Genomic DNA, 25,002 nt, shown 5'->3' on the forward strand with positions numbered 1-25,002 from the left:
TTTTTTCTCAGCCCTCATTTTTTTCTTTGAAGGTGAGGATTGGGTGTCAAAGACATGTCTGCCCACTATGCACAACTTTTAAAAGTTACAAAAAGGGGAGAAAGGGAAGAAGCCCTCCTACCTCCATTGTTGCATCTTTCCTTTAAAAGTGTTTTAAGATAATGTCATCAAAAGACCTGAAATGGCACAAATTCCCTTTCTTTCCATTTCAGGATTTACCCTAAATCTGGAATGGGGAACCCTGCAGGCCTCCAGATGTTGTTTAGACTCCAACTCCCATCAGCCCCAGTCAGAATGGCCAATGGTCAGAGATGATGGGACTTGTAACCCACCAATATGAGAGGGCCTGCAAATTCCCTAGCTCTCCTGCAAATGATAACCCATAAACTCAGGTCAGCAGTCAAATAGTTAATCTCACTCTGAACATTGGCTAAAAGATAGCACTTCTATTTAAAACAAAAACAAAAACACAATGGGATCCTTTCTTCATCAGCCATCTTTATTACAGCAAAATTCAACTTTAAACAGTTTCAATAAAATTTTTATTATTATTATGCCTCTCTCTTTCATTTCAAAAAATAAAAAATACCGGTAAGTTTCTTAAAAGTACCTGAGTGTTTCATCCATTTCTGCTAAACAAAATTCTGTGGTTTTTTTTTCAGATGAACTTGCAAGCCTATTTGCCCTGAATTTACACTGTTTGTGGTTTGGAATCAAATTATTTTAACTTTGTTCCAAAATGTTCAAACAGAAATGAAAAACCCCAAGGATTTCATACTGCTCCCAAAATGTTCCTATCTCAAAAAAACCCCTCACCCTAAAAACAGTGCTGGCAGATCTAAAAACTGTTGCCACCTCCATTGGAAGAGAAGTAAGGATTGGTCCTTACAGGTCCAGCAGTAGTAGATGTGAACCTGAGAGTAAAATAAACAGATTGAGCTCAGCCTCCCTCAATAACTACCACTATTTTATTTTATCTATTGTATGCTGCCCCTTCTTCCAATTCATGAACATGTCTGGATCCTGAGATCATCACCTATGGGGATTCTAAAGATACAGATAGGGTTCTGTTTCTTCAGCAATTCTAGGGAATGCAGATATGCCATTGGTATAGATTTTCCCACCCAATCTTGCAGTGATGGCCACTGCCCTCCTTTCCTTCTCCAGCATACTTTCCCAAAGTACTCCGATAATGAAAGGTGGCAATGGAGCCAGGGAGCCACACGGTGCCCTCCAGATGTTGCTTGACACCCCAACTCCCACCAGCATAGCCAACAGTCAGGGTCCATGGATGATGGGAGTTGTAGTCCAACAATATCTGGAGAGTGCCACATTATGTTTTAAAAGTTACCAAAAAGCATGGAAATGTAAAAAAAAAAAAACCCTCTCTGTCCATTTTAAGCCCCCATCACTATTCCCCAAAATGTGTTTAAGAAAGGAAGAAGCCCGTCTGTCATCAAAATCCTCCTTCCAAAATTGGCATGAATTACTTTATGCCACCCTCTTCTCCCCATTTCAGGGTTTTCCCAACATGTATCTTCATAATTCATCCTAAACGCACCCCTGACCCCCAAAGAAGAAGAGGAAGAGGAGGATGAAGAGGAGGAGGAGGAAGAAGAAAGTGAATTCTGAAATGGAGAGAAAGGAAACTATCCCTAAACATGCAAATTGATTTCCACCTTTGACTATTCTGCACTTATGCACGGCCACTACAAAGCACAGACTCACCCATAGGAAGGAGAAAATGGATACTGTGGACCATCACCTGCCATTGCTGGGGGATCACGTACGCTGCTGGATGGCTTGGTCGGGTTCCTCTGCTGATAAGAGTAACCTGGCTGAACCAGTGGGATGTAGCTGAGCACAGGTGTGTAAGGTGAGCGGAAGATTTGCTGCGGATTGTAAGGAGTGACCTAAAGAATCAGGAGGGAAAGAGGAATGGAAAGGGATGGTGCTTTGGGGAAAGCAGAATTTTTTTAGAGTTCACAGTGGCTTGAGTAGACACACCAGCATTAATGGGCATGACTGACTTAGGCCATTGATTTCAATGGGTCTACTCTGAGTATAATTTACTTGGCTACAACCCAATGTCTTAAATTGTTATACCTGTTCAAAATGGGGCTGGAATCACAGGATATCAGCATTATTTATGGAGGGGGGCATGTCCGAGGCAACAGCCACTACATAAAGGGGTGGCATGTCTTGGTTCCCCGCCTGAGAGATTTCACCAGAAGCCACTGCCACTTCTCAGACAGTGGCAGAAGCAGCAAGATGGGCCAGGTGTTCATGGGGCTGCTGCCTCTTGGGTTTCTGTCGCACAAGGTATATTTATGCAGCCTCTTGATTGTCTCACTTGGCCTTGATCTTCCCACTTTAAAAGCTGAGTTTGAGAAAGCTCCCTTCTCTCCCTCATCATCCTCTCCCTCTCAACTTACCTAGAAAATCCATATGGATTCTAAACTTGCCAAACATCTTGAGCCCCTGCTTTTTGCCATACTCCAGCAAAATATTCTGCAAACTATGTACAACTCAGTCTCTCTTCTTGATAAAAAATCATCTTCCCAAAGTGGCCATACTTGATCTCCTCCCCTTGTTAATATTGCCTAGGTATAGGTAAAGGGACCCCTGACCATTAGGTCCAGTCGTGACCAACTCTGGGGTTGTCGCTTTATAGACTGAGGGAGCCGGCGTACAGCTTCCGGGTCATGTGGCCAGCATGACTAAGCCGCTTCTGGCGAACCAGAGCAGCGCACAGAAACACCATTTACCTTCCCGCTGGAGCGGTACCTATTTATCTACTTGCACTTTGACGTGCTTTCGAACTGCTAGGTTGGCAGGAGCAGGGACCGAGCAACGGGAGCTCACCCTGTCGCAGGGATTTGAACCACCAACCTTCTGATCGGCAAGTCCTAGGCTATGTGGTTTAACCCACAGCATCACCCTAGGTCTACTTTAGAGAGAATTCACAGCAGGAGGAGCCCAGAATTGGATTCCCAGCCATGTCACTGAGGTGGGCAGAGGAAAATGGAGGAGGAAGAGAAATGGCCTGCTTAAGCCCATATCAATGTAGTAGTTTGGAAGGGGGATTAAACCATTAACTCCATCTGACAATTCCAGAGAACAAATATGGGACTTAGGTCAATCTTTCCACCCTTGACAGCCATCTAGCTCCAAGGTAGCAGTGAAACTTGGACTAACCAAGGTCAGATGACATTATGCCAAAGCATAATAACCCCACACTTTCCACGGCATATCCCCATCACTTTCCTTATTGCAAAAAGTGTAACCATTTGGGGAAGCAGTTTTGTTGCACAAGACCTCCCAACCAAGTATAACTGCGCAACCCAATTTTGCTGTTATGTGATTGAATCCCACCCCAATATGGTGACATTCTGGAAGCACCAAAAGGCTGCAAGAGATGGACTTGCTTAAAGCCACTGAAAGCTGAAACCATATTCTTCCTCCCCATGCCCAGCAAATCAACAGCCTCTATACTGATTCATGCTAGAGTACTTATGCCATACCTGTCTAGAATAGCATCCCAACTGAGGATGTAGCGTCTGCTGGTATGGGATCCGTGCTCTTTGCTGATACAAACTCTGTTAAAAATACACAAGGTAGGAAGTGACCGTTGTAGGCCTCAACCTATTATTCTTATGATTATGATTAACCAATTAATTTTGGATCTCACTCCAGTGGTAATCTGTGTTCCGATATCACATGCTGATTTGAGGACCTCACTGTCATATCTTATATGAGTGGGCAATTTTTTGCTTTTTAATTTGCTACTCATACAAATTTGAATAAATCTGCATCTTGCCAGACTCTAAGACAGGTCGTTTTTTAAGAAACTGAGGGAATAATAGAATCACAGAATCGCAGAATTATAGAATTGGGTTATCTAGTCCAACCCTCTGCAACGCAGGAATCACAACTGGTAAAGGTTGGTCTATTCCAATGTCAACTGGAATCCTTGTTCCCTCATCCCTGCCTCATAGTGCAAATCTATACATATTTACTCAAAAGTAAGCTTCACTTTGTTTAATGGTCCTTACTCCTAAGTAGGGATCATGGAGAAATTTAATTATGTTTGCATTTAAAAACAAACTAACCTAATTTGAGCTTTTCGAAACCACACAAGAACTGAACATAGCCATTGTTTGACATTTCCACTTTTCCGAATTTTACCATGTTCCCCAGTTAAGTCATGTGCCCCAAAATGCATATACTGGAGTAAAATGTCCAGTAAAATTAGTAAAAATAGCATACAGAATTTCATTTTATTAGGGGGCATTGTGCTGCAAAAAATGTGTATATCAGGCAAAAATGCATACAGATGTGTATATTAGGAGAGATTCACACTGAAATGCTGACAAATTCTCATGAGGATGCATTTTTAAAAAAATCTTAAACTGATGTGGAAATATGGAAAACTGAGCTTCCGACTGGGAAAAGAAACTAGAGAAACTGAAATTGACAGTTCTAGGTAAGCATGTATAGGATTGCAGAAGGTACTACCTTAATAGTAAGGATGGGCAGATCAGTCTGTTTTTAGTCTGTGTCAATTTTGCACCTATTTATTCATAAATCCATTCTGTCCTGTTTTTGCATTAATCGGTGATTCCACCCCCCACCCCCAAATCAACATGACAATTTAAATAGGTCATATTACAAACTTATTTAGCTGCATATTCTATCTTAACATAGACATTTTAAAGTGTATTTTATCCTAAAATATGCATTGTGGGGAAATTTTTGGTATTTCTTTTGAGCTAAAAATATCCAGTGCAATCCTAACCATGTCTACTCAGAAGTAAGGCCTACACAATTCAGTGGGGCTTACTCCCAGGTTAGTTGGGTTAGGATTGCAGCCTGTATCACAAAATTCAGAGAAGTGATCTGTACGTTCCCAACCCACACATGAGTCTGGCAGGTGTGAGTCAGGTTAGTTCACAATGGAATGCATAGATATCATATTCAAGAAGCTTCACTACCTGCTAGATGGAAAGGACATCATTTCTTCCCCATTCTGTACAACAGTAACACACCAAAACCACAATAGCCCCCAAAGGTGAGCAATGTGCCCTTAACTTCCAATTATCCAAGATAAATTTTCCCCTCTGATTAAACCAAAGCTTTAATTAATATATACCGTAAATGGAAGGAATTAAGGATTTTACCTATTATTATGGCTACTGCTGCTATCCTTACCCCCGCCAGCTGTGGCTGTTGCCCATTGGGACTGGTAGCACAGTAGGCAGAGAGGACAATAGCAGATGGAGTCAGAACCAATGATAGGCAAAGTCTACTATTTCTAATTTTGTCCCCATCCTCTTCCCTGCTGAGTTCTCCAAGGGCAACACTGGGTCTAAGTTGGAGGAAGCTGAGAGAGGGCAATCTGAGGTGGGTTGGGCCGTGCCCCATTAGCCTTAACGGATCAACCTCTGCTGCGTCTTTCTGTGCTATGTATAGAAAATTAAATAAACATGGCAGTGATTTATATTTCTCAAGTCATGTTGACTTTTAATTTGGGAGGGATCATCAGTAGACACATTGGGAAATCATTATGTAGACATGAGATAATAGGAATCATTATTATTGTCATTGCAGTAATTGCTGGGGCTCCCCAGGTTGCTGCAGCTTGGATCCCTGCCCTGTATTTTCTGCAGTGCTAAATTGAGAGGGAGAATAGACATGGCATTCTCCTGTCCATTTTCTCCTTGCCTAGAGTGCCACAGGGAACAACAGGAGCTTTAAAGATAGCGGGGGAAGGTCCATGTTGCATTGTGCCATCACACAAGTTACTGTCATGATGTTGTTGTTTAGTCATTTAGTCGTGTCCGACTCTTCATGACCCCATGGACCAGAGCATGCCAGGCACTCCTGTCTTCCACTGCCTCCCGCAGTTTGGTCAAACTCATGTTAGTAGCTTCAAGAACACTGTCCAACCATCTCGTCCTCTGTTGTCCCCTTCTCCTTGGGCCCTCTATCTTTCCCAACATCAGGGTCTTTTCTGGGGAGTCTTCTCCTCTCATGAGGTGGCCAAAGTATTGGAGCCTCAGCTTCAGGATCTGTCCTTCCAGTGAGCACTCAGGGCTGATTTCCTTCAGAATGGATAGGTTTGATCTTCTTGCAGTCCATGGGACTCTCAAGAGTCTCCTCCAGCACCATGGTATCATGATATTTATAAGGAATTCTATCTTCCCTTCTATAGACACTCCAATCCAGGGCACATACATTCCCCACTGGATCGGGAATCAAACCTGTACATCTCCTCTTTCTTTCTTTCTTTCTTTCTTTCTTTCTTTCTTTCTTTCCTATTTATTTTCCATAATTTAAAAACATCAAGCACAAAAACATTTACAGATGTAGAGGTGCTACCATGCTAAACCCTGACCCCTACACTGAACATAAGGATCTCCTGATGAGATGGTATCTGCAGGAGGTCTTCTACCATAGAGCACAGTGGTTGATTGGGTATATAAGCGGTAATTTGATCATTAGGTGTCCTGGTGCCAAGTTGTATAGGGCTTTGTACACTAGTACTAACACCTTGAACTTAGCCTGGTAGCTAATTTGCAGCTAGCGTAATTCTTTTAGCAACAGCCTGATATGATGGTGATAGTCTGCCCCAGTGAGAAGTTGGGCCGCTACTTTTTGCACTAGCTGCAGCTACAGGGCCAACCGCAGGGGCCGCCTTGTATACAGCCCATTGCACTGTAACCTGGAGGTTACAGTGCCAAATCAACAGTCGTCAAGCAGGCTATCCCCATGTAGAAACAGCTGTAGTTGTCTTACCAACCAAAGCTGATAAAAGGCATGGTTCACCACTGAAGTCACATTAGCCTCTGGTGCCAGAGATGGTCAACAAACAAGGATGGGAATTTTTGGAAGTTGAATCACCACCTCTTTCAAGATGCCCAGAACTACTCCATGGTGCAAGAGTGTGCTAGCCATGCACTGGATCCATTGATTTCTGAAAACTACCACCCAGTGTCAAATACCTCATTTGGGGAAGGTGATCAGGAGGACCATGTTAGGACAATTGCAAACACACCTGGATAAAACAGATAATCTTTACACAATCTGGGTTCTGGCCTGGTTCTGTGGCTGAATCAGCCTTGGTCATGCTGATGGATGAATTTTATCAAAAGGATGTGTGTGTGGTGCTGTTATTATTACTTAATCTCTCAATGGCTTTTGATACCATTGCCCACGGTATCCTCCTGAGCTACCTTGATGAGACAGGTATTGAAGGGTATTGAAACCATGATGTTACAGCGGGTGTTGCCCTGGACATCTCAATGTTGTAAATGTGAGGCCAAGATTGCTACAGAGATGAGAGACAGGACCCTCAAAGTGCCTTTCAAATAACACACAATAGGCTTCCAATTGGTCTAAAACTCTATTCACTGGAGATGATGTTTATAGGCCCTGGACAATACAGAAAAGCTCCACGGGATGGCTACTTGAGGATGTGATGAAAGCAGAGAAGTGACCCATCTTCCCTGCCCTCAATACCATGTGATAAACATGATTGTGCTGTTTAACTCATGTTGGGTCAGCTTCCCAGTGCATCTTTTGCTACTTGCACTCAGTTGTCCAGCCTGTTTCATCATCCTTAGTGCTCTGATACGTGAAGGTGCAGAACCGGTTCGGCAGTGCTAGAGGAGACACTTGGGTACCCCCTGTCAAGAGCTCAATGCATCTCCCCATTCTACAGTGAAACAAGGGTCTCAACAGGATTGTGTGTTCACTGGAAAAACTCTGAGAGCATTCAGGAATCCTTCCATGTCTAGACCACACCTTCCTCCAATTGTAGCAAAAGACATACCCAATTATTTCTGCTTTTTCACACAAGATATGTCTCCAAGGTCCTTTGTTATTACTAGTGGCTCCTCTGAATCCGTTCCCCTATCAACATACACCATGAATGGGCATCTTCATGATTTTCAGGTCCTCTCCAGCATCCTGAAAACTTGAACACGTGGATATCACAAACTGCTTCAGTGTTCCCTGTGCCACTGAGACTCCTGCCCTCTCTGACTTACTGCCTCTTATGCTTCACACAGCCTCCCAGAATGCCTATGTGGTGCTACTAAAGACGGAGGAGAAATTTGGTTTGCATTTTAATGCGAACCTACCTAGTTCGCGCTTCCTGCAAAACTGCTGTCCTTCACTTCAGTTTGAACTTCTCTTGAATTTTGTAATACAGTTCACCAACCAAAAAATGGGCACAAAAACACATGTTTTAGGGAGGAGTATGCATAAATATGCATATATTAGTGAAAATTACATTAAAAATACATTATACTACAGGAAATTGCTTGCATTGCAGAGTAGCATATGTATATGAGAAATGAGCACTAAAATGCCAATGAATATCCATTAAGATTTCTTTCTTTTCTTTTTTACATTGCAAACTGATGTAGAAATATGATGAACTGAACTTAAGATTGGGAAAATGAGAGAAACTGAAACTGGCAGATCCATCCACCCCTAGATGCTACCTCTTGTACTTCACATTGCTCTAAAAATGCCCACAATGTCCCACGATTCCCCACAATGTCTTGGGCACAACTCCCCAAATTCCCATGCCTTGATGCAACTTTGTCTGCAACTAAAGCCAAATTCACACCATACATTTACAGCACCATGACACCAGTTTAAACAGTCATGGGTTTCCCCAAACGGGAAGCTGTAATTTGTTAAGGGTGCTAAGAGTTGTTAAGGGTCCCCTATTACCCTCACAGAGCTACAATTCCCAGAGTTCCCTGAGAAGAGGGATTAACTGCTAAGCCACTTGGGAAATGGTAGCTCTGGGAAAAGGGACAGGGGGTCTCCTGACAACTTTCTGCACCCTTAATGAGCTACAGCTCCCAGTGTTATTTGGGGAAGGCCTTGGCTGCTTAAGGTGTATGGTGTGGATGTGGCCTAAATCTAAATAAGCTGATAACCAAAACCCTAGAAATTGTGATGGCAAAAAGTACGCAGGGGCTGAGGGCACATAAACTCTGGTCTGAAGGGTTTTGGAATTGCATTATTTCCACTGAATTCACTATAAAACCTCCACCCAGGTGGGAACCTTAATAAAGTTCCTGATTGTGGGAAGGTTTCTAAACATGTCCAACTGAGCGTGCATAGAGCCCTCCTTCAGACCCTCCCCCTCAGCATCGCGTTGGAGCAGGCACACCTGGCACAGATGGGGACACTGGAGGCGGGGTGGGTGTGCATGCCCTCCACCCTATACCTGCTTGGTCTTCTCATGCTTCCAGAAAGAACACAGAGTTGGGCTCCAAACTAAATATGTGATGAAATCAAATATTATTTCCCTGTTAACCACTGGCTCCCCTTCCCTCCCTGTTGTCTCTTGTGTGTCAAATTTTATACTGTAAATTTCTTGAGGGAGGGACCTATCTTCTTGCACCAGGCAACTGATGGCAACATCAGCATCTGGGAAGGAGATACCACAAACTAGAATTCAACTGGTCATGAAAATCAGATGAGCATGGATGAGCCAATCCCAGGCCATGGCCTGCCTTATAACTCAAACGTTTGTTGCACAAGCCTTCAGTCTGGATTCTTCATTGAAGGAATCCATAGTTAGGTTTTCTGGGCTTCCAAACTGTCTAGAAACCCTCTTAATTTCAATTTATTGCCACCCTTCCAGATTTGGTCTTGGTCTGAATCTTGACACTTCAGGCTTGGTTGCCTGTCGGTGTTTCTAAATCTGAGTTATGCAACCTCATAGCTCTTTCTTTCCTCCTCACTGCCAGCCTCATTCAGTTTTGGAGCTCTTTCCACACCCCATTCATAAGGGTTCGTGTCATTCATTACCTGATACTGTGGGAAGCTGGAGTGGTTTGGGAAAACAGGAGGTGGAGGGTAGTTAAGGCTAAGCCACATTGGCTGTTTTAATGAGGTGGCCGTCGAGTTCGTCGGGAATCGTGGGGTGAAAACATTCCCACTGTATTTAAGGTTGTTCTTATCAATGGCTGTAGAGGTTGCTGTGGAAAATACAAAACAGAGTTAGGCACCATCAATGGGGGCTGTTTGATAGAACTCTTAACATTTTAATTATATGTATATTTGCCTCATATCTGGCATTGGTCAGGAATTCTAGGAAACCAAAGCAATTAGCACAGTTGTGAAATCAATGCTTCAAATCAGTGCAGGGTTGAAAGGTTGAGTCCGCTATCTTGATCCCAATGGCATTAGGTTGTATCCTGCACAAAACCAGTTGTATCGTGAACAAAAACCTGTTCTTTGATCTCAGGAGCCATCAATGCAAAATTTGATTATGGTAGCTTAAGAGGTGTCCAAATGTATAGTGAGCTAACAACTTTCTAAAATAGATAGTAGACCTCTATGAAACAGAGCATTTTTGCAGCTGAAAGAGAGGGCCACTGTTGTTGTAATAAATAAGAAGAACAACAACAGCAATAACAGTAGTAGTAGAAGTCAGAACACTGCTCTACCAAGTTCACTACTGTGTTCTCTGACTGCTAGTGGTTCTCCAGGGGGTCTTTCTCAGCCATCCTTGGAGATGCCAGAGATTGAACTCAGGACCTTTTGCATACAAAACTTGTGCTTTGCCAATGAGTTAATGCAGTTGCTCTGAACCAAAGGAACAATAAAAGGGACAATAAAAGAAGGTAATTGATGAGGATCCTCTATCAACCCTAATCCCTGACCCCAAGGTGTTATACAAGCCAAGCCTGACACCCCCCCCACTAGAAGTGACCCACCTGTAAAACTGATGAGTGAGCAAGGATGGGCACCTATTTCATATAGACTTTGACTGCAAAATAAACGGGAACTCCTGGGATGCCAAAGGAAAAAGGATAACAGGAGGAGCAGGTAACAGGAGTTCTTTCAACTGACTCCTCTGTTTTAACCAGAATGCTACATAATAACATAAGAAGGGCCCCACTGAATCAGAACTATGGCTCATCTAGTCTAGCATCTTGTTTCCTACAGTGACCAATCAGATGCTTTTGGAAGCCCACTGGCAGGACAACTAATATTCAGTAGCATTCTGCCTTGGAACATGCAGGCTCTATATAGCCAGCATGAGCTGTAACCATTTATAGACTGATCTTTCTCCATACACTTGTCTAATGCCCTTTTAAAACCATCACTACATCTTTTGGCAGAGAATTCCATAGATGAATATATGTGAGCTTGTCTTTCCTGAATCTCCTATCAATCAGTTTCATAAAACAATGATGATAGGGAAAGCATTTTTCTCTGCACATGTTCACAACACACCTTGGGTTCCTTTCCCTTCATCATTCTCGAATAATCATCACTAGTTAGCCCACAACCCTTACCATTATTTTGACAGAGCCCATCAGCAACTAGTTCAGGGTCAGTTTTTGAGCAGATCTTGGCAAATACTGGGAGCTGTTTCTTTTGCACAGATCCTTGACTTTCCATGACTGCCATTATTGGGGATGGCCTTGTTACATTGTCTTTGTGGGCTGCAGATCCAAAGGCATTGTTCTGCAGTAGTAGGTCCTTGATAAACTTGGTTTCTTCTGTCACCGTTTTGGTGTCCAGAGTCTTGGTGGCCTCAACACGTTTGAGTGGGAACTGTGCCAAAAGCTTGGCAATCTGAGTGTTGGAACCCATCACATTACTGTTTCCACTTTCTGTACTTTTGGCATTCTTGTAGATTAATTTTGCAGGGAGCAAGATCCCTGTGACAGTGGACTTAGTGGACAGCTGGACATCACATATGGACCTCAGTTTCACTTCCCTTTTGTTTCCAGTGAGTGCTCTGTAGACATTTTCCATTGCATCCCTCTCATCTAACATCTGGTCTCCATCAGAGGGCATTGTGAGGTGGTTGTTTGCTGGGGCTTGACACGAAGCAGCTGGGGTGGCCTTCTCCTCTTCAGATCTTTGCATCTCTAGTTCAGTTGCATTCTCTTGTGTAAGGCTCAAATACTCTTGCTCAACCAGCATGGATATTTCATCTTTACAAATGCTGTTTTCCAAAGATCTATGTGAAACAGAGAAAGAACCATTTATGTAGGATTGCACAAATTGGATAAGAGGAAGGGCTGTTGCCTAGTGATAGAGCACATGCATTTCATGAAAATCCTTGACATCAGTATGTGGGTTTAGGAAAGACCCCTCTCTGAAACCTTGAAAGCTATGGGCTTTTGTCAGCTTTTGTCAGCATGGACAATACTGAGCTAGGTAGACCAGCTCCCTTTGATCATAGAAAAGGCAACTACCAGTGTAGTTAAATAGAAAACAAATCCTTTCTTCAACCAAGTTTGATTGGGGGTAGTATAAAAATGTTAAAATAAAACAAACGAAAATATTCTACATATTCTATATATACATCACCATTCAGCCATATAGGATCCTAAAGAGGCTTGTCCAGAAATGCAAGACTATTCACAATTACATCAAAGTAAGGGCCCCTTCAGACACCCTTTTACTGAGCATTCACGATAATTTCTGCTTATTGTGGTATTGAGACAGTTATTTGCAAAAGGGGGGGGGAGTGTGTGTGTGAAAAACTTATACTCAATGGAAATAGGCTGATTTGTTGGTCACCTATTCCCACCTGCATTTTTCCTGAAGAACTGTTTGGGTCCTGCAATCATTCCTTGATAATACTTGAAAAGCCTCCATGGGCTTTATGACTACTTGCAATGAATGTTTACCAAACCCAGATGGCAGACCTCCTCTCCTGCTCATCATTCCACCCCTTTGCAACTAACCTTTGTAAAAGGACGCAAAGTCACTGTTGGTAGGAGAAAGCCTTTGACTATGATCCAGACAGGCCTGTTACCCTGGCTGCCCAATGGATCTAAAAGTTGAAGCATCATTTTCTGTTGGGATCAGCGGATTTGTAGGAAATATTGCTACCCCCTCAACTCACACTACTATTAGGGATTAAAGAAGACATTGTTTCCCATTCTGTCCTGTATTTGTTGCATGCAGCTCTGTCTCCATGCTGCTGCAGTTTGCCTTCTGCCCAAAATTACATCCATCATCTTACTTTCTGCTGTGGTGAAATTACAAAAATCACATAATTAAATACACAAATACCATAAGTCTCATTTCATTAAGTTGTTCCATTGCATTCATTTCAATGCAAAGGAAACACAAGGCAAAGTGTGGGAGGATGTAATCAATTACATATCCTTTGCAAACTGAAAGCAACAACAGTGAATACCAATCATATATGCTGGACTGATTCCCATTCCAGACAAGGGATGAATAAGCAAACATTGACAATTTCTTCTCTCGTTGCTGCTTTTGTCAGAATTCTCTGACATCCCTAGTTACTCCAGAGCTCTGATATTATTTGGAAATATAACAAACAGGGGTGAAAAGAATGATGTGGCATGTGAAGTGAAGGTGCACTGTGGAAAAGAGACAAAAGAATAACTAAAGCAAGGGAGTCCATTTCCATGCTACAAAAGAGGGCCACAAAGATTAAGCCTTTGCTTTTATGCTGTCTTAGAAACCGAGGAAGAAGCCACAGTAAGAGTTTGTACAACTGCACCATCTGGCAACACAAACAAGAACTTTGTTTGGATTGCCAATCCAGCTTGATCACTCATTACCGATTGCCATTAACAGCATAAATGTAGTTTGTTTGTTTTTTACTTACTTTGTTACAGGCTCTGAGGATGGAACAGCTGGTGTTATAAACATGCACTATGTATGTACTTATCTATACATATAAATATTGTGTCAAATTTCTTTGTAAACTGCATATTACTTAATTATCCTCTAATTATGGCATCACTGTGTAATTAGAGCAGCCTTTATTATTTTATAAATTGAACCAATCTTCCATTCCCTTTCCTTTAGAGCATCTCTGAAATGTTGCTGGGTTGTTGTTTTTTAATTCAGTAATCTTTTCTCAGTATATATCTCCTGCAATTGATGCAAAAGACTGAAATACACCCCTGATCATTAGCCAGAGAAATTAACCCACCAGACTCCTGGGTGGTCTGATGTGACTGTCAAAATGACTAGTTGTCTCCATTCCTCCTTTGCCTCTTGGGTTGTGATGATAGTGGGGTAAATGTCAGTACATAGGAAACTGGAATTGGCCAAGGGACAGCAATTGTTGAATCGCTGCTCAAATTGCAGGGGCATGGTGAGGATGTCTGAGAACACCAGGGAAAATGGAAACAAAGGTGGAAATTGCTGGTGTTTGTTCATTTGTTCCATGTCTGGAACGGGAATCAATCCAGTCAATATGAGCGATATTTGGTGTACTTGTTACTTTCAGTCTGCAAACAACAAACAATTGATCGTGTTCCTCCTTCCCCATTCACATGGTTTCCTTGGTATTGAAATGAATGGGGTGGTATAACATAACGACAATGTATTTTATGTAGTTAATTACTCAAGTTACATAATTTTGCCATAATAATAGACAGTGAGACATATAATGCAATTTGTAAGAACATAGGAAGAGCCTGCTGGATCAGGCCAATGGCTTATCTAGTCCAGCTTCCTGTTCTTGCAATGGCCAACCAAATGCCTGTGGGAAAACAGCAAGCAAAACATGAGCACAAGAGCATTTGCCCCCTCACAGTTTCCAGCAGCTGACACTTGGAAGCATTGTTGCTTCCATTGCTGGTAGTAGCCATTGATAGCCCTCTCCTCCATGAATTTGTCTAAACCCCTTTTAAGGCCATCCAAGTTGGTGGTTAAACCCAGATACACTATGTCAACAGCTTGTAACTCTATCAAAACAAATAAATAAATGAGATTTGTCTAGCATGGGTTGTTTTTGAGAAGCCCATGCTGGGTCTTAGTGATCCTAGCATCTGTCTCTAAGTGCTCACAGATTGACTGCTTAATTATCTGTTCTCAGACTTTTCCTGGTATTGACATTAAGCTGACCAGTTGGTGGTTGCTTCGGTCTTCTGCCTCCCCTTTTGGAAAATGGGGACAACATCTGCCTGACTTGTCTATTCAAGTCAACACCTGACTAAAATCCTTATACAGCTAATAGATAGTAACAAAATTGATGAAAGCCAGTACTCAAAAGGGATAAAATTGCAAAAAAATAGTATATCAATTTCACTTCTCTAGTAACATCAAAGTCTGATCAAAATCCAATAAACAACAACAAATATATATATATATATCTCGGGTTAAGAACTTTGCTTCAGGGACTTCCGGGTTGGCGCCATCGCCGAATGGCGGACTCCCTCCGAGCTCTGGAGGGAGTCTGCTCGGCAGGGGCTGGGTCCTACCGTGCCGGCGACGCGGGGACCCTTAAAAACCACGGGCACGGAGCCCGTGGACATGGGGACTCGGCTGGTACCATCAGCGCCCTCCCGACTCGTGAAGGAGCCTTTTTAAAGGCTACGGATCGGGTGCCGGGAGCGGCGTGGTACTGTGAGTCTATCGCTTCCCCTGCCGAGCGCAGCCGCATGCCATTCGTCGGAGAGCGCTGGCTTCTTCTATTTGAAATTCGGACATTTAACAACAACCCGTGAGTAATTGGGTAACCGGGTATAAAAGGAGAAAAAAAAGGAAATTTTTTTCGGATTCGGCACGAGCGGGGGGGATCTAAAAAGGAAGTCAGTCCCCTCCCTGATTGTAGACATGCTAAAACAAGGACTGAGAAACCAAGATTGATTCAGAAGTTTATTGCTGACAAAAATATCAACTCCACGATGGGATACTACAAGAATTGTGCTGGAGGAGAAAAGTCGAGGGTGAGAGGGAAAAGGCAACCCCCCCCCTGGGAACCGGGGCGATTCGGAGAACCTGGCGGAGAGAGAGGGAGAGTTTGACAGCTGTCAAAGTAGCTGTCAAATCTTGAGAATACAAAGAGGACTTTGTTACAAGTATTTTGCTGGTTAATTTTGATACAATTGGACATAAATATGGATACAAAATGTCGGGGGGAAAAAGAAACAACAACTTGACTTTTGGATTAGAGGACACAAAGTTATTGCAACCCCCCTAGAGGGGCTTTGGGACATTACAAGCGGCGTATGTGGAAAACTACTCTGGGAAGTGTACTGGTCTTAGCTCCTGGGAAAGTAGCAAAACTGAAATATTGTTTTGTCTACAGAGGTGACAACACAATAGAATCTTTCTACTGAAGCAAGGTAGGAACTGGACGTAAGTTTTTGTTCCTGAATAACAAACCTCTGTAGAGATACCAGATTTCAGAATAAGAATGGTTTTGCAGCTGAACAAGATAGAAACCTGAGGAAGTGAGAAACAAAAGAACAAAGGACCAACTACACCACGGAAAGAACAATGGGAGGAGCAAAAATGACCAAGGGAAATTAAAGGCCTCTATTAGATTGGATTTTTGAAATTAAACATTATCAAAACAATCAAATTTAAAGAAAACCGGCAAGATGGATTGAGAAAAATTTGGCTGTGGACTTGAGACCTCCAGGCCAACAACATACAGACTGATGGATATGGGGAATCAAAACCGGGGAAGGGAGGGGGAATTCTAGAATCCAAAGGCTATGTAACCAACTTTTGGAATCTTCTTCTATCTTCTATCTTTTATCTTTCTATATAACTTTGGTATTTTGATTTGACATGTTTTGGAAAAAAAGGGGGAATTCGTGGAAGGAAACGAGGTAGATCTTGGGGGGGAAATCTTTGTTCTATTTTGTTAAAGACGAGGAGTGATGTTAAGATTGTAATTTAAATTGGCTAATAGGTATAACATATTAGGTTTAAATTGGGAATGAGAACTTGTGGAACCAACGTAGGGAAAGGGGAATACAGTCGGGAGGGGAAGGAGGGAGTCCCAGAAAGAAGGTTATGAAAATAAGGGTTTAAACTTGGTTTTTTTTCTTTTTTTTTTCTTTTTTCTATCTTTTCTATTTTTTCTATTCTGTTATTATTGAAAATTTTAATAAATATGATTATATATATATAAAAAGAACTTTGCTTCAGGATGAGAACAGAAATTGTGTGGTGGTAGCAGGGCAGCAGCAGTGGGAGGCCCCATTAGCTAAAGTGGTACCTCAGGTTAAGAACAGTTTCAGGTTAAGAACGGACCTCCAGAATGAATTAAGTTCTTAACACGAGGTACCACTGTATATGCAGCTTTCATTATTTGAAGTTTCAAAATATTTTTTGTTTAAAATTATTTGATATTAACACTATCACTCTGGATATTATTATTTTTATTTGAAATTGAAAAGTGAGCTCCAAGTAGCCTAGATAAATCAACTCAATTTGGGACTGCCGTTCTCTGCTACTAGCACCTATATCTCTCAATGCCTCATTTTGTCCTGAAAACCTCCAGAAGGAGACACAACCCAGAAGACTAGCCTGGTTCTCCCTCCTCATGTGACTTCTGCAAGGCAGTGGGGCTTGTCTTGAAACTGCAGAAACTTGAGAAATTTCATATCACCTTTCGGGGACTGTTTCTGATGAGGGAGAAAAAATTAGGCATGACACAAGCCAAACTGTGTGTGTGGTGTGTGTGAATTCTGGTCAGCTTCTACTGAGGCATGTGATTAAATCTCACTGAATAAAGTGAAGAGAATTTTGATCTTGTCATTTTAAATTCTCTTGACCATGGAAGCAGAAGCCTCCATGACAAACACCTTTGATTCATTAGAGTCTTCCTAAAGGGCACAGTTTTGTTGTTGTTCTTTGCATCCTGCCGCTGCCCTGTTTAGATCTCTGCCTACACTTGCCTGCCAAGGATGGAAGGTGTCTGTTCAATTTGTCATCTGCTGCAACATTTTGGGCCAAGATTATACCTTCTGCCCTTTTGCTTGATCCACGGCCTTTAATTATTTTAACATATTGACTTATGCAAATAGGATGCTCCAAGTCCAATTTGAAAGGGCTCTGGAATCTTTTGAACAAACAACAAAGATTTGCCTTCCTGGTCTGGGGTATTTTCTTTTGCTTAGTGTTATTTTGTAACCACAAAGGGATGAGAATTAGGAGAATTCTATCACAGTGTCAACATTATTTTTCATTACATTAAGGCTGAGAGATGCCATAATTTAACATCATGAATCCCTTCTGGCCCCAACTTGTTATCCCTTCCTCACTGAGACTGAAGTACAACCTTTTCCCAAACTTTTGATATTGAGGACACAGTTTAAAACTAGAGGCACACACTCAAAAAAAGATGTATGTACCTCTGCACTCATCTTCCTTGTAACTGAATGGCAGCCTAGTTAATTTTGCCCCACACTTTGTTTAGTCAGTGAGAGTTCAGTGGTGGACAATACTTTCTGGGCAGTGATGCTCCTAGCAGGGCTAGCGTCCAAGCTGGTGGGCCCCATGGCACTGACCATCCTGCAAGACCTGCTCCCTGATTTGTCTGGTGTATTTTCAAACCAGGACAGTTGCTAGTTGCTACTAATCAATTCACATGCTTACAAAATTTGCTATACAGTGGTACCTCGGGTTAAGTACTTAATTCGTTCTGGAGGGCCGTACTTAACCTGAAACTGTTCTTAACCTGAAGCACCACTTTAGCTAATGGGGGCTCCTCCTGCTGCTGCACCGCCGCACTATTTCTGTTCTCATCCTGAAGCAAAGTTCTTAAACCGAGGTACTATTTCTGGGTTAGTGGAGTCTGTAACCTGAAGCAAATATAACCTGAAGTGTATGTAACCCGAGGTACCACTGTAATCTTCCTACTTTGGCAGCATCCTAGAGAATGAAAATATAAATATAAATTCCTCCTTCTCCCTTTCTCTTTTCTACCTTCCCCCTTGACATCTCCTCACCAATGGAGGTTTTCGTAAAACACCCCCTTGCCAAATCTGGCATTTCAGAAAAGTAGATCTTTTTAGCCACCACCTTTGAAACTCATTTTCGTTTTTAACTTCTGAATGCTTCCTTTCATCTTTCCCATAGAAATATTTCAATTTAAAAAATATAAATGTACAAGCAATTATGGGCACTATGGACTTCTGGTTGTTTCCAGTATCACAGATGTAGGCATATATCACAAGGAGACAATTTTTACAGTGGGGAAAAAGACGTTCTATTTATTCTGCACCTTCTCTTTTAATATGGGATTGAAGCCCTCTCATAGTGTGGTCAGATTTCACCCTAAAAAATATTTGAGTCTAAATGTGCAGCCAATCTGAATTCCATGCCCCTACTTTTGAAATCCTCTTGGGGTTTGACTGTTTTAAATCTCTGGAGGAGAGTTCTAAAGTTGAGGATTAGCAGCTAAGAATACCTTTCGATATGCATAGGAACATAGGAAGTAGTTTTATGCTGAGTAGGACCACTGGTCCTTCTAGCTCACTGTTGTCTATGCTGACTTGCAGTGGCTCTCCAGGGTTTCCCAGCCAGGGAGTCTCTCCCAGAACGACCTGGAGATGCCAGGGATTGAATCTGGGATGCTCTGCATTCAAGGCAGATGCTCTACCACAGATCTATGGCCCTTCTTACATGCCTTTGCCACATGGCAGTGGTGACCAACTGTGAAATCTCAGCAGCCCCAGCTAACATGACCTCCAAGGAAGATGGCAGTTGTATTCCAACAACTTCTGGAGACCCAACGTTAACCACCCCTGTTGTATGGTCTTGGCAGATGTCCAAAAATCTGAGAATGTGTGGTATCCTTCCTACAGCCATAATTTTGGGCCAAGAAGTGTTACTGGTCCAGGGTGCCTGTGGTTATGACAAGGCACTCAACAGATGCTCAATATTTACTTTCCACTCTGTTATTAATTCATGGTTCTCTGGCATTCAAAGAGGTCCTTGGACTGAATGCTCACAGGTCCAGGCTCAAAGTTAGACTGAGAACAATTTGAAGAGTATTTGACCACAAAAATTGCAGTTGGGTGCGTGGAAGGAGATTGTCCTTGGGGCATGTGAAGCCCATAGGGACTGATTAGGGCATTATACAATTAAATAAATGAATTACATAAACACTTTCCCATTATTTCAGATTAACCGCTATGAAATATATTCTCCAAGACTCCAGTTTCAGCTAGCTAGGTAGAGCTTCTATCGATTTGTGAGTTAGGAAAGATTCCTCCTCTCCTTTTTTTGTGTTGAGGTGTTTTGTTTTTTAAAACACTCACTCTTTTTGGGAGCTGCTGGTGTTATTACTGCTATCTTCTCTGAGAGCCTCTGAAGATGTGACAGGATGACAGCTAAGTTGGAGAAGCGGTGATGAGGATCTTGGTTGGAGTTCCTCAGGGAGGCCTTGGACCCTTTTCCAGATCTCATGGCAGGCTTTGTCCAAGCTGTCCTGGGGAGTGTTGTGATGGATCCAGATGTGTCTTGGAAAAGGGCCTAGGGGGAAAGGACCTTTAGGGTTGACTGTTGAACACTGAAGGCTGCTCCTACCAGTCAGCATCCTGCCTTGTACAGTAAGGAACAGGGAAATTGAAAATTAAAAACAGGAGAGCTGCCTACACACCTTTGTGTTGTGTGTTTTATTTTTTATTTTATTTTTTAAAAAAGGTGGCATAGAATGAACTAGATGGCAACAAACTGTGGTAGCCAAGTAACCGTAGAACCCTTGTGGCATAGCAACTGTTATGAAGGAAAACAACTGGATGGAGTTATACTGAGTCCCAAAGACCCAGCAGCAGCTGAAGGAAGATGGCACATAAATGAATTCAAAGGAGCTCAGTGTCTCAAAGTGGTATGTCTGGAACATATAATCTGGGATGCTGCTGTCAGTCTTGCTGGCTGGGGCTGATACAATCAGCTCCACTTGTAGTCCAACAATATATGGAGCGCACCACATTGGGAAACAGGGTTCTAAGCCCAAACACATAGAAGCACATTTGTGCAAGCAAATCCATCCCTTGATGCTCTCTTTTCTCCTCCCTGCATTCTACAGTTGGTTTCTTCCGTCAAAATTAAGTTGTAAGCTTTTGCCTCTTCTTGCTAAAAAGAGGTATGTTACTCTGTTGAGTGCAGTGTGCAAAGGTGGTACAATATTTATTGTAGTAAACAACAATAGATGGAACGTTTGTCTCATTGGATGCTGCCCTACTAATCCTATCAATATATATCAACAAAGATAAATACCTGTGTTAAACCAAAGTTTCCACAGAAGAGATCCTGATAAGCAATTTGAAGGGTGGAAGCTTGCAGCAGCTCTCCATGTAAAACTTTTCAACAGATCCCATAGCTGTGCCTTTAAGAGGCATTTGACAGATGGGCAAGTGATAGGTAGCTTCATAAGAGACGGGGAGCAATCATTGCTTCTTTATCCCAGAGTCCCAGATGTATAACCTGGTATCTTTAGTTCCTGGAATTGGAGGGGTTTATTCAGCCTTCAATCACTGTATTGTTTTGGGTTTGTTGTTGTTGTTTAGTCGTTTAGTCGTGTCCGACTCTTCGTGACCCCATGGACCAGAGCACGCCAGGCACTCCTGTCTTCCACTGCCTCCCGCAGTTCGGTAAATCTCATGCTGGTAGCTTTGAGAACACTGTCCAACCATCTCGTCCTCTGTTGCCCCTTCTCCTTGTGCCCTCAATCTTTCCAAACATCAGGGTCTTTTCCAGGGAGTCTTCTCTTCTCATGAGGTGGCCAAAGTACTGGAGCCTCAGCTTCAGGATCTGTCCTTCCAGTGAGCACTCAGGGCTGATTTCCTTCAGAATGGATAGGTTTGATCTTCTTGCAGTCCATGGGACTCTCAAGAGTCTCCTCCAGCACCATAATTCAAAGGCATCAATTCTTCGGCGATCAGCCTTCTTTGTGGTCCAGCTCTCACTTCCATACATTACTACTGGGAAAACCATAGCTTTAACTATACGGATCTTTGTTGGCAAGGTGATGTCTCTGGTAGGAGTTTCAAAACAGGAGGAATCCTTTTCCACTTGTTTGTTCCTGTTATTATCTTTTGACTGTAGGTGGCACTGCAGAGTGATCTTGTTTTTTCTTTTTACAACTAGTCGAAATGGCTATGAGCTTTTAAATATATTTCTTAGCAAAGTAAAACACTTACCAATTAGGGTTCAGGACAGAGAGATCTAATATTGATTAACCAATAAATTCTTTTGCAAAAAGAGAGTGTGTTTGTGTGTTATTTGGGATGTATGCAACCATTTTCCTGGGAAAACATTCACTTTCATAAAGAAATTGAAATTAAGTATGCAGAGGGTTGCTGAAAGTTAATTTCAAATGCTGGACCCATAACCACAGTGTTAAATTGAAAGGAACAAATGACAGGCAGCAAGTAATGAAAGTCTACCCCCCTCCAAGGAACAGGTAGTGACTAAGGGCTTAACCACACTTCTCATTCTGCTGCTTTTCACCCCGCCCCACATCCCAGGGGAAACTGTTCTTTAGCATTCAATCAGAACAAACAGGGATTTGGGTTTCCTCTGGACTGATGTTTGCCCTGATTTTTACCCTGATTTAGCACTAAAGAGCAGGGTTTTTTGTGAGAAAGGAGTGGAGCAAGTAGAAAACCACTCAGACCCATTTTTCCTAGGCATGGGACAAGCGGAAGTAAGGACAAACCCCACCCCCTCATTGACACTGGCTTTGCATTTACAGCAATGTCATGGCTTCTGTTCTCCCCACCCATAAATTTGTTTAGGCTTGTTTTCTTTCATTGAAAATCTCAGGTTCCATTTTTTAAAAATTAAAGCACATAGCCATTGCTTTTGCAAAAGACAGGAAAGTCATGAATCCTATGCATGCATGCATGCTCTGGCAAGAGTCCAGACATGTATGCAGATAGAAAGTAAGCAGCCTGTTGAACTTGTTTAGGTGCCAGTAGCAAGGCCCATTTAAGTCTGTAGGATGCATTTCTGAGTTAAATGTACACAGGGGCTAATGGGAGCAGTGGCGTAGCGTGGCAAGTAATTTGCGCCCCCTAACCCGTGGATTTTAGCACTCAAGTCTCTTCCGCGCCCCCCAGATGTTGCGCCAGGTGCGGCAGGCCCCCCTGCACCCCCACGCTACGCCACTGCTCCCACCACAAGTCTTCAGGACAGCTATTCGAAGGCTGGCATGGGGAGAAGGTCTCTCCACCCCACCGCCAGCCTTCGGAGCAGCCTTCCGAAGGCTGGCGGCGGGAGGAGGTCTCTCCGCCCCACCGCCAGGCTTCGGAGGAGCCTTCCGAAGGCTGGCTCCTCCCACCGCCAGGCTTTGGAGCAGCCTTCCGAAGGCTGGCGGTGGGGCGGAGAGCCCTCCTCCCGCCGCCAGCCTTCGGAGCTGGCAAGCAATTAGCAGGCTTGCTCCACCTCCTCCTCCTCCCGGCTTTGCTGCTGCTGCTGTGCGGCTCTTTTCCTCCACCGACGGCGCGCTGCGCCTTGGAGAGGTTCCCGCTTCCTCGAGGGGGGCCGGCCAAACGCGCCCCCCCAAATGTTGCGCCCGGTGCGGCCGGCACCCCTGGCACCCCCCACGCTACGCCACTGAATGGGTGGAAATCCCACAAACCAGTCCCTATACAGTGGTACCTCGGGTTACGTACTTAATTCATTCTGGAGGTCCATTCTTAACCTGAAACGGTTCTTATCCCGAAGCACTACTTTAGCTAATGGGGCCTCCCGCTGCTGCCGCACCGCCGCCGCATGATTTCTGTTCTCATCCTGAAGCAAAGTTCTTAACCCGAGGTACTATTTCTGGGTTAGCAGAGTCTGTAACCTGAAGCGTATGTAACCTGAAGCGTATGTAACCTGAGGTACCACTGTATTTAGAACTTGCTACTAGAAGCCCCTGCCTCCAGCTGCTAGCCTTTTCCTAGTTCTCTCACTACATGACCATGTTTTACCTCCTCTGCCAGAGGCAGTAGCCCTCTGAATATCAGTTTCTGGGATTCACAAGTGCAAAGAGTGCTCTCATACTCAGGTCCTGCTTGTGGGCTTCTGATGAGCACATCTGGTTGGCCACTGTGAGAACAGGATGCTAGACTAGATGAGCCTTTGGCTCAACCCAGTACCAAGGAATGTTCTTATATGAGTTGCTTTGTTACCCAGTTTGAATAAATGATCTAATTCCAGATCGGGCTGCTCACAATCTGGGACTTGTTGGAGTTTGGTATATATTGCAGCAGAGTGCAGAAATGAAAAAATCCGGGAGAACTGCTGGTTGAAAGAATCAAGGAACGTTTGCATTAGGCATGGGAGGTTTCACTCTGGCAAATGCAGCAGAAAAGGGTGGATGTTTCTGTTTCAATTACCGTAGGCTAATTGATGACGCATCCTGGAAACCTGATATGCAGATCTCTCACAGTAGGAATGTGGAACCTGAGAACGAGATGATGGAGCCAGTAGCAGTAGTGGCTCAGTTCCTCAATGGTGATATACCTAAGCATATTGCTTACACTCTCTCTCTCTGGGACCTAAGCTTTTACCTAAGCTCTTAGCTCCATATGGAGCTTGGAGATGGAGCAGAGACAAAGGGAAGCTTTTTATGTTGGGTTGCATCCCTTTGTGGGTAATCTTTTGGGAGCTTTTTAGCTGTGGTGAGTGGGGCTGAACATAAAGCGGGCAGAACCACCCTTTCTCTCTCTCCTTATCTCATATGATGGTGAGCAGAGATCCCAATGACCAGCAAAGCCAGCTCATTCTGGTTTCGTCCCCACCCTCTCTCCTGATGATTTCTACAAAGTCAGCAATGAGACTACAAGGAAGAAGCCAACAGCCAGTACCACTCCTTGGACTAGTTGTAGCTAAGGAGGCAGGCAGGTGGTGGCTAGCAGAGGGGAGACAAAGGCTGGTGGGGCAGTGCCCTGTTCACCCTAATGGAGCAGCATTCACTGGCGAGGAAAAAGAAACTTGCCTCTGCTTTGCTCAGTGCTCTGCCTAACACTTGCTCACTCAAACAATTGCTGCAATGCAGCAGTGGTGGCACCAGTATGTGGCACATGATCAGAGCAATGCACGTGCATGCACAATGCCTGCTGGAGTACATGGGCTGGGATGGCTCTCTGCCTATTCAGTGATGGTCCATTCCAAGCAGTGCTGTTGGTGAGACACTAGGAGAAGACAACTAGGCAAGACAGCCCAAACCACTTACAGGCACGAATGGCACCGAATCAGGAGAATGGGAATTGGGGGAGGGCAGGA

The 25,002-nt window shown here is 43.4% G+C and overlaps 1 protein-coding gene across 2 annotated transcripts; it reads right to left on the reverse strand.

Annotated features, from left to right (window-relative positions):
• Positions 1 to 478: 478 nt before the first annotated feature.
• Positions 479 to 20,436, reverse strand: LOC309538003 (uncharacterized protein C1orf94). Of its 2 annotated transcripts, none has more exons than XM_082233215.1 (6): positions 20,046 to 20,436; positions 11,334 to 12,007; positions 9,838 to 10,007; positions 3,525 to 3,599; positions 1,766 to 1,913; positions 479 to 914 (listed from the first exon to the last, which is right to left on the reverse strand). In XM_082233215.1, exons 1-6 carry the CDS (start codon positions 20,321 to 20,323, stop codon positions 886 to 888), a joined length of 1,374 nt encoding a protein of 457 aa, XP_082089341.1. In that variant the 5' UTR covers positions 20,324 to 20,436; the 3' UTR covers positions 479 to 885. The 2 variants fall into 2 exon arrangements, with proteins under 2 accessions (XP_082089341.1, XP_082089340.1); XM_082233214.1 differs by having other exon boundaries at positions 1,729 to 1,913; positions 20,046 to 20,434.
• Positions 20,437 to 25,002: the final 4,566 nt, after the last annotated feature.

The sequence above is a fragment of the Podarcis vaucheri genome, assembly GCF_965113315.1.
Source record: "Podarcis vaucheri genome assembly, chromosome: 7".
Taxonomy (NCBI): Eukaryota; Metazoa; Chordata; class Lepidosauria; order Squamata; family Lacertidae; genus Podarcis; species Podarcis vaucheri.